Genomic DNA, 9,502 nt, shown 5'->3' on the forward strand with positions numbered 1-9,502 from the left:
TCCAGGTAACCAAAGTGGGGAGTCAGTTCCAACACCTCGCTGCTCTCACCCCTCCTTTCCAGGTCTGGGCGACACTTCCTCACAGTGCTCTCAGTGGCTCCTGCACTGAGAGCCAGCCCCCCCACCCCACCCCCCTACCCCCCGCCACTGCAGTGTCTGGCTGGCCAGGGCCAGGTCTGAGCCCCTGGCCCCATGGGTTCACCAAAAACCCCAAGTAGAGGCTGGAAATGATGTAGGCGAAGGTGGTGATCTCTGTTACCTCCCACCCACTCCTGATGTGAGGCCTGAAGGAAAGCTCTTTCCTAATAGAAATGACAATGGCCCCGATCCCCACGCCACTGCTGATTACACTTTCCACGTGAGATCCGATTGGAACTGTCACGGAAACCTGGTGGGTAGACCCTATTATTACCCCGGCTTGCAGAAGAGGACACAGGTGCACGTGAATAGCAAAGCTGGGATTGGAGCCCACGTCGTCTCTACTCCGGAGCTCAGAGGCTTGGAGAGGCAGAGGGAGCCCTCCGATTCCGCCTCCTTAACTGTATTGCAGGGAGCAGAGAACCTCCAGGCACCGGGAGGCTGCAGCGAGGGGCGGATGGAGCCTGCTGAAGGTGGTCGAGGCAGGGAGAGGCCTTGGATGATACCCACTGGAAGAGCCTGGACACCTGCCCCAGGGGGCTCTTCCTGTGCCGAAGTCCTCACCCTGAGGGTCTCATCCCACCAGAAGAGTTTGTGAAAGAGCCATACCTTCCTTAAGCACCTCTCGCTACAGCCAGAATAACCTCTTTCTCTTAAGATTTTTTTTTTTTTTAGAAGGGGTGGGAGGGGCATAGAGAGAGGGAGAGAGAGACTCTAGCAGGCTACTCACTGACAGCACGGAGCCCGACCCGGGGCTCGAGCCCACGACACCGGGATCATGACCTGAGCCAAAATCAAGAGACGAACACTCAAGGGGCACCTGGCTGGCTCAGTCAGTAGAGCACACAACTCTTAATCTCTGGGTCGTGAGTTCAAGCCCCATGTTGGGTGTGGAGCCTACTTTAAGTAAAAGAAAGAAAGGAAGGAAAAGAGACACTCAACAGACTGAGCCACCCAGGCGCCCCTGCCCCAGCATTCTTAAATTTAAACAGCCGCTTATGGCTAGTGGCCCCCTTGGGACAAGCCCTTAAGCTCCTTGAGGACAGGGGCAATGGGCAATGTCCCCCAGCACTGAGCACTGCACGCCGCTCACATGTAAGTCGTCTGATGAGTGATCGAGTGAATGAGGCATCAACCACTCGGCAGCGGGTTCTGGGAGGTTCCAGCCGCCATGTCCCTGGGGTGACTCCAGGCCATGGCATGTATTCAAACCCTCAGAGAGCTGTGTTACCCTCCGAGCCCCAGTTTCCCCACAAGGAAAATGACTGCCTCCAACAGCGTGACCATGAGGTTTCCCTGCGTCCTCACCACCAGGATGAGGGGGAGGGGCTGAACCCCTGTACTTAGCACAACCCCCCTCCTCCCCGAGTGGCCTAGTGGGGCGCAGTTCTATTCAGGCAGGACTGTCGTGCAGCAGAGACCCGTCATGTTGGTGTGAGCCTCGAGGTGTCCGGCCCGCCGATCTGCCAGGCTTCAGAGGCGTCAGGGTCAAACTCCAGCTTCCTCACGTAAGGTCGGTGTCCCTGGGCCAGCCAGCCGCTGTCCTCTTGGCCTCAGATTCATAATGGACGCAGAGAGGAAGACAGGAAGCAACGAAGAGCGCCCTCTCACGGACTGGCCCGGCTTGGGCTTTCCGCTGGGAAGGGTGTGCTCCAAGCCCGGAGGCCGATGGCCAGCTGCGGCCTAGGAAGGAAGGCCTAGGGCGTAAAGGATTTTCAAGGTCAGATGTTTGAAAGGAAAAGATTCACGGGGCACCTGCTCACAACCCACTCCAGGTGCTCCCGATATTCCCATTTCTCAGACAGGCATGTGGATGGTGATGTGACTTTCAAAGCCCCTTAGATAAGACATATGGCCCCACCACCTTCCCGTTCTGCCTTGGGGTTGTGACTCCATTCACTTGGACTTTGTTTCTGGTCAATCCATGCCTCTGTCTGTGACATGCAAGCCCACACCTGCGTCTGCCCAGCTGACTCTGCCTCAGGCATGTCAGAGGGCCCTCTCCCCTGGGAAGTCTCCTGCTCCAGAGGACAGCTCCCCACTACCCCGTCAGACGGCTCTATGATCCTTTATTTCCTTTTTTCTATTTGTTTTTATTTTGAGAGAGAGACAGCACCAGCAGGGGAGGGACTGAGAGAGAGGGAGACAGAGAATCCCAAGCAGGCTCCTTGTTAACAGTGCGGAGCCCAAGACTGGGTTCAAACCGACAAACTGGGAGACCATGACCTGGGCTGAAACCAAGAGTCAGATGCTCAACCAGCTAAGCCATCCAGGTGCTCTTTTTGTGAATTTTATTTTATTTTATTTTATTTTATTTTATTTTATTTATTAGGGAGAGAATGCGTAAGTAGAGTATGGGGGGCAGAAAGAGAGAGAGAGAGAGAGAGAGAGAGAGAGAGAGAGAGAGAGAGAGAATCTTAAGCAGGCTTCTTGCCCAGCATGGAGCTGGACAAGGGGCTAAATCCCATGACGCTGGGACCACGACCTGAGCCGAAATCAGGAGTCAGACACTTAACCGACTGAGTCACTCAGGGGCCCCAGATCCTTCATTTTTCTTTTTGTTCAAAAGAGACAAAACAGAGGCACCTGGGTCGCTCAGTCAGGTTAAGCATCCGACTCTTGACTCTTGATTTCGGCTCGGGGCACGGTCTCACGGTTCATGGGTTCAAGCCCAGTGTCCGGCCCCACACTGATAGTAAGGAGCTTGCTTCCGATTCTCTGTCTCACTCTGTCTCTTCCTTCCCCCCGCTTGCTATCTCTCTCTCTCTCAAAAATAAACATTTTTTAAAAAGACAAAATGATAAGTGCTTTTTCCTCCTTTTTAAATCTGTATTTCTTAGTTTCTTTTTGCCAGTTTTACCGAGGTACCATTTGCAGGGTTTTGATGTGTGTGAGCACCCGTGACACCATCCGCCAGTCGGTATGAACAAAAGCATGTGCCCCTGCGGTCCTGCCTCCTTCCTCACATGGAGCCTCTGCTTTTTCTCCTCCTTGTCACAACCAGTAATCGTACCTTATTTGTTGGCCTAATATCAGGTTTCCCCCTTACACCGGGTGCCTCATGCGGGCAGGAAGCACATCTGGTTTGTTCTCCACTGGTCCCCAGCCCCTGGCACCCTGCCTGGCACAAACAGTGGCTGGACAGAGGAAGGAAGGAGGAAGGCAAGAAAGAAAGGCAGGCCAGCATACAGTGGGCACTTAATAGATGCTTATGGCATGAAATAAGTGGTGCAAGGTGGAAACTTGCAGGGCAGGGCCCAGGGCTCATCGTCACCACTGAATGGGACCAGAAGAGCTGGAACTGACCTGGGGGGCGGTCAGTGGGAGGGGGACTTCATGCTGCCCGGGCCTCTAAGACAGAAACATCCTGGGCACTTTGCTGTCCCACCTCCTGCAGGCAGCTGCATACAGGTCGGAGGTAGCCCAGGAGCCCCGAGGGAACAAGACTGCTTCTGGAGCCCACGCCACCCCGCCCCCCGCCCCGTGGCATGTTATGTACAGAACTAGGAAACCTTGCAGAGGTGAGCTGGGGGATCAGTCACGAGCTCCTGTTGGGTGTTGGAAGCCATCACGTCTTAGAAGAGTCTCCTTCCCACTAACCAAGAGTCACCTTGCACGTAGAGTGGAATTACCTCCAAACCCGCCCCAGTTCCGTGGGACTCTGGGCACGTCCTGCCCACCGGAAGGTCTCTGCTCCTCCTAAGATGGGAGGCAGTGGGTCACCACATCCCCAAGGGCCATGGGCACGGGCGCCCCACAAGGGTGGGGCCTTGTGCTGGAGGGAGCCGGGATTCCTGCAAGGGCAGGGCCCCCTCAAGGCCTCAAATCTGGATAGACTTGGGGGCACTCAGTCTCTAGAGATACAAAAGCCAAGCGGCATCCTGCATGAAGGTCCCCACCCACTCTCCCTCCCAGTGGCAGCTTGGAGCTGAGGGAAGCCAGGCTGGCCCTTGGCTTTCACTTGGAGCACTCCATTACAAGCTGACCTCCAGTGCCAGGCAGACCCTGCCCCTGCAGGGTCTCAGGAGAACTAGGTCAAGCCTGAGCTTGAAGAAAACTGGGCCCGGAGTGCTCAGGAAGGCACGAGGCAGAATCCAGAGCTCTCCCCCAGAGAAACTGGGGCATTCTCGGCCAAGCTGACATGCCCTCCCCCAACCACAGAGCTCCCCTGCAGAATCCTACAAAATATCTTTGGTTGTGTCCGAAATACCGGTCCAGGTAAGCTGGCAGGAAAGGTGGAACCCCAAACCCCACCCTCAGTGTCCCAGGCCCCTCAGGAAGGCCAAGGATGAAGACAAAGAATTGTGCTGCCTAGGAGCCCACTCTTCCAAAGGACACCAAGTTCAGGGGGCCCTCTCCAAAGAACCCTCCACTGAATGGAGGTTCCATGGACCACTGTCCTCTTCCACACAGTCCAAGACCCCTCTCTTTCCTGAAGCATCTGGACCTCAGAACTCTGAGAAATAGGGGTACGTGGCGGATAGCTAGAGGGCCAGGCCAGGATCTAACTCCCTCCTACCCATATCCCACCCCAAGACTATTCGATGTCAGGGTTAGATGCACCTCGAACCCCCCTCCCTTCGTGGTAGGCAAGGCTTGGTCCCCGCTGCCCCACCCTTCTCCCCAATACCCAAGAAGCCACATCTTCTCTCTTTAAGGTGTGCACTTTATTGATCTGGTCTCAAGTCAGTGTACAGGGAAGCCCTGGCTGCCTGTGCCTCAACCCCACTCCCAGGGAGACCAAAAGCCTTCATACATCTGAAATTGGGGGGGGGGGGACAAAAAAGGGGGACCACGATGGCAGACCATTCGAAATAAAACAAAAAGAACAAGTATTAAGGCGAAGATTAAAAAAAATTTGGACTACATAATTTACACCAAAGCAATGTTATCACCCTCGCCTGTGTGGACTTGGGCGAGGACTGGCCCTTCTCCTCAGGGAGAAATGGGGTGGCTTTTGGGAAGGCAAGGGACTTCCTGTAACAATGCATCTCACGGTATTTGGAATGACTATTAAAAAAAAAAGAACAATGTACAGTCAAGGTCCTCGGCCACACCGTAGAACTGTGGGGGTGCTCGCTCCAACCAGCTGCTGTCACCTTCGCCGTTCCAGTTTTTAAATCCTGAGTCAAGCGCCAAAAAAAAACAAAACAAAAAAAAAAAAACAAAACCAAAAAACAAAATCCAAAAACAAAAAAAATTTAAAAAAAAAACCAAAAAAACAAAACCGAAAAACAAATAAAGCCATGCCAATCTCATCTGTTTTCTGCGCAAGTTAGGTTTTGTCAAGAAAGGGTGTAACGCAACTAAAGTAACAGTCCGCCTAGAAGCATTTGCGGTGGACGATGGAGGGGCCGGACTCGTCGTACTCCTGCTTGCTGATCCACATCTGCTGGAAGGTGGACAGCGACGCCAGGATGGAGCCGCCGATCCACACGGAGTACTTGCGCTCGGGGGGTGCGATGATCTGGAGAGAGAAGGGGGCGGTCAGCAGCCCCGCAGGTGGAGGGGGCGTGGCCGGGAGAGCCCGCCCCCCGGCCCACCCCACCCCACGCCACCACGCGCCCAGGCCAGCTCAGGCTGGGCCGGCACCCACCTTGATCTTCATCGTGCTGGGCGCCAGGGCGGTGATCTCCTTCTGCATCCGGTCAGCGATGCCGGGGTACATGGTGGTCCCCCCAGACAGCACCGTGTTGGCGTAGAGGTCCTTGCGGATGTCGACGTCGCACTTCATGATGGAGTTGAAGGTAGTTTCGTGGATACCACAGGATTCCATGCCTGAGAGGAAAGCGAAGCCAGACTTAGCTTCCGGGGTGGCCACGAGGGGGACCCTTCTGCGGGAGGGCCAGGAAGGCCGGCTCACTTACCCAGGAAGGAAGGCTGGAAGAGCGCCTCAGGGCAGCGGAACCGCTCGTTGCCGATGGTGATCACCTGCCCGTCGGGCAGCTCGTAGCTCTTCTCCAGGGAGGACGAGGACGCGGCGGTGGCCATCTCCTGCTCGAAGTCCAAGGCCACGTAGCAGAGCTTCTCCTTGATGTCACGCACAATTTCCCGCTCGGCGGTGGTGGTGAAGCTGTAGCCGCGCTCCGTGAGGATCTTCATGAGGTAGTCCGTCAGGTCCCGGCCAGCCAGGTCCAGACGCAGGATGGCGTGGGGCAGGGCATACCCCTCGTAGATGGGCACAGTGTGGGTGACCCCGTCCCCGGAGTCCATCACGATGCCGGTGGTGCGGCCAGAGGCGTACAGGGACAGCACGGCCTGGATGGCCACGTACATGGCCGGGGTGTTGAAGGTCTCGAACATGATCTGTAAGGAGAGGAGCCCCTGTCACGCTCGGCAAACCACCAGAGGCAGCCAGGCCAGACTGGGGACATGCAGAAAAGTGCAAAAACACAGCTAAATGTGCTGGGGATCCCGGGATGGGGATTCACTTCAGACCTACTGTGCACCTACTAAAATACACACTCCAAGGCCGCTTGACAACCAGCCTCATTGGCTTTGTCTCGCGAGCCAGTGTTAGTACCTACACCCACAGCGTTTTATAGCCTCAAACACCTAATCAGAAAGGCAAACACCAGAAAAAGATTCCATCTGGGAAAAAGCAAATAGAACCTGCAGAGTTCCAAAGGAGACTCAGGTCAGAGAAGAAAGTCCTAGGAGAACGGCAGAAGAAAGAACAAGTGAGAAAGGGCACAGAAGAGCAAGGAAGGACGGGGGTGGCCGCCCACGAAAGGCCAGCGGGCCACTGACCTGGGTCATCTTCTCACGGTTGGCCTTGGGGTTCAGGGGGGCCTCGGTCAGCAGCACTGGGTGCTCCTCGGGGGCCACACGCAGCTCATTGTAGAAAGTGTGATGCCAGATCTTCTCCATGTCGTCCCAGTTGGTGACAATACCGTGCTCGATGGGGTACTTCAGGGTCAGGATGCCCCTCTTGCTCTGGGCCTCATCGCCCACGTAGGAGTCCTTCTGGCCCATACCCACCATCACGCCCTACGGAGCGAGAGGAGAGGTCAGCGCGAGCCCGGGGCCATCGACCCCCACAACCCCCCCCCCCGAGAACCAAGGACAGGGCAGGGCCTCCCCTGCGAAGGGGCCCTCGTGCCTGGTAGCGCCTGTTCCCGGGAGTGGAGGCCCCACCCCCTCCCCAAGTCAAAAGCCCAGGCTGGAGCCCTACCTGGTGCCGGGGGCGCCCCACGATGGAAGGGAAGACGGCCCGTGGGGCATCGTCGCCTGCGAAGCCGGCCTTGCACATGCCGGAGCCGTTGTCGACCACGAGCGCAGCAATATCATCATCCATGGCGAACTGCGGGAAGGGCCTCGCCTGAGTCGGGGGTCGGGTGGGGCCGCCCCCGCCCTGCCCACTTCCGGCGCGCCGCGGCCTCGAGCCGCCAGGGGGCGCCGGTGCGCGCCCACAACGGGGACAAAGGCAGCTCGGCCGGCAGCGTTATTACCATAAAAGGCAAACGCTGGTTGGAGGCGGCCCCGCGGCGCGCGGCAGGAAGCCAGGCCCCCGCCCCCTCCCCACACCCGGGGCAAGCTCCGCCTCCGCCCCGTTTAAAAAACGCCGGCCGGCCAGGCGCGCGGCGGCCACGCCCGCGGGAGCCGGCGGCGCGGGGAGGAAGTGCGCGCAGGCGCTCTAGCGCCGCGGCGACCCCACCCCTTCCGGCCGGCCGCGCCGCCCTCACCCTGGCCGCGGCTCCGGGCCCCGAGCGCGCACGCGCACGCGCAGCCATGTCCCCAGCCCCCACCCTGCCGGCGGACCCGCCGCGCCCACCCACCCACCGTGCCGCCAGAGCAAGCAAACCGCCCGCTGCCGGACAAAGACCCGCGGCCGCCCTGGCCTGGGCCGCAAGCACCCCGGGGGCGCGCGACGTGAGCGCAGCCCCGGCCCGATCGAGGGGCGCGAGAGCCCCACTGCCCGCGCCCGGCGGCTCTCCCGGAGCGAGGCCGGTGGCCGAGGGGCTCTTCCACCCCGAGAAGGAAGAGGCGCGGGGCCGCCGTGCTCCCGGCCGGCCCGGGGCCTTACCTGAGAGCGGTGTAAACCGGCGGCGGCGACGGAGGAGCGGCGAGGGCGAGGGGCCTGTGCTCGCGGAGTGGACGCGGTCTCGGCTGTGGCTGTGCGTCGCGTCGCCGGGTTTTATAGCGCGGCGCCGCGGCAGCTCGAGCCATAAAAGGCAACTTTCGGAACGGCGTGCGCTGATTGGCCCCGCGCCGCTCACTCACCGGCCTCGCCGCACAGTGCAGCATTTTTTTACCCCCACTCCCCTCCTTTTGCAAAAAAAAAAAAAAAAAAAAAAAGAGGGAGAGAGAGAGAGAACGAGCCGGGCTGGGAGAGAGCGAGAGCGAGATTGAGGAAGAGGAGGAGGGAGAGAGTTTTGGCGTTGGCCGCACTTGGGTGCTGGGCCCATGGGCCGCCGCCCCTCTGGGCAGTGCCCGGTCCGCCCCGCGTGTCCCCCACCCCGGGACCCTCCGGGTGTGGATGTCACATGAGCAGTGAGCGCCCCGGTGGGCAAGGGTCAGCACGGATGCGAGGGTCCCTGGTTGCTGTGGGTGCATGCTTAAAGAGCAGTTGCAGGGGAAGACTTGGTCAACATTAACTCAGCTGCCTAGAAAGCCTGGATTGGGGTGAGGGAGTGGGGGCTCTGGCTGGGGGTGCTCAGCATGCTTAGTTAGGGACGTTACTACTCAGAGACCTGGGCTGAGGAGTAGGTATGGCGTGGGGGAGTCAGCGGGCTTGTGGCCACTCACTCGACCAGGCCTCAGAAACACGACAGGCAGCAGGAGCCAGGGGCTGGAAGTTCCCCGTGAAGAGGGCTCCAAGCCTCCCCTGCCACAGGCCTGGACGGAGGTGGGCTCGTAGAGCAGAGACACTGTTCCCACGGAGCCAGGCTGCTTCTAAGAGCTGCTTGGTCACACCCAGCCGAGGCCAGGCCAGAGCCGTTAGCCTGTGACCCAGGCAGCTGCTGGCGAAGGCAGGCGGGGGTGCCCGGCACGGCTCTGGGGCCTGGGGCCCACCATCCATCGTCTGTGTGTCATGTGTAGCCGCAGCTGAACTGCTGTCCTGGACCATCTGGAGGCTGTTGAGCACTGGGGAGGGACCCTTAATGCCCCCAAAGATGAGTTAGTTTGAGGGGGGGCGGGGTGGTAGGGACAGTAGGTGAGGCCCAGCTGCCCCCAGACAAGACCCTGTTCGTGTCCCCTTTTCCTGCCCCAGGTCCCTCCACCGAACACCGGGCAAGACCTGGGTGCCCAGAGTGTTCTGGATGGTTCCCTGCTCCGAGAGCAGCCAGTCTGGGCAGGCAGAGCCTGTATCCAGATGGTGGCCAACAATGATCAGCGTGTGGCAGACGGAGCCAGCGCCCAC

The 9,502-nt window shown here is 58.9% G+C and overlaps 1 protein-coding gene across 1 annotated transcript; it reads right to left on the bottom strand.

Moving 5' to 3' along the window:
• Positions 1 to 4,786: 4,786 nt before the first annotated feature.
• ACTB (actin beta) lies at positions 4,787 to 8,268 on the bottom strand. The gene is made up of 6 exons (XM_047089196.1): positions 8,165 to 8,268; positions 7,313 to 7,441; positions 6,889 to 7,128; positions 6,006 to 6,444; positions 5,735 to 5,916; positions 4,787 to 5,605 (listed from the first exon to the last, which is right to left on the bottom strand). Exons 2-6 carry the CDS (start codon positions 7,433 to 7,435, stop codon positions 5,462 to 5,464), a joined length of 1,128 nt encoding a protein of 375 aa, XP_046945152.1. The 5' UTR covers positions 7,436 to 7,441; positions 8,165 to 8,268; the 3' UTR covers positions 4,787 to 5,461.
• Positions 8,269 to 9,502: the final 1,234 nt, after the last annotated feature.

Source organism: Lynx rufus, unplaced genomic scaffold (assembly GCF_022079265.1).
Source record: "Lynx rufus isolate CCGP_SWC_20201006 ecotype Redwood Valley unplaced genomic scaffold, mLynRuf1.p SCAF_27, whole genome shotgun sequence".
In the NCBI taxonomy this organism is placed as follows: domain Eukaryota; kingdom Metazoa; phylum Chordata; class Mammalia; order Carnivora; family Felidae; genus Lynx; species Lynx rufus.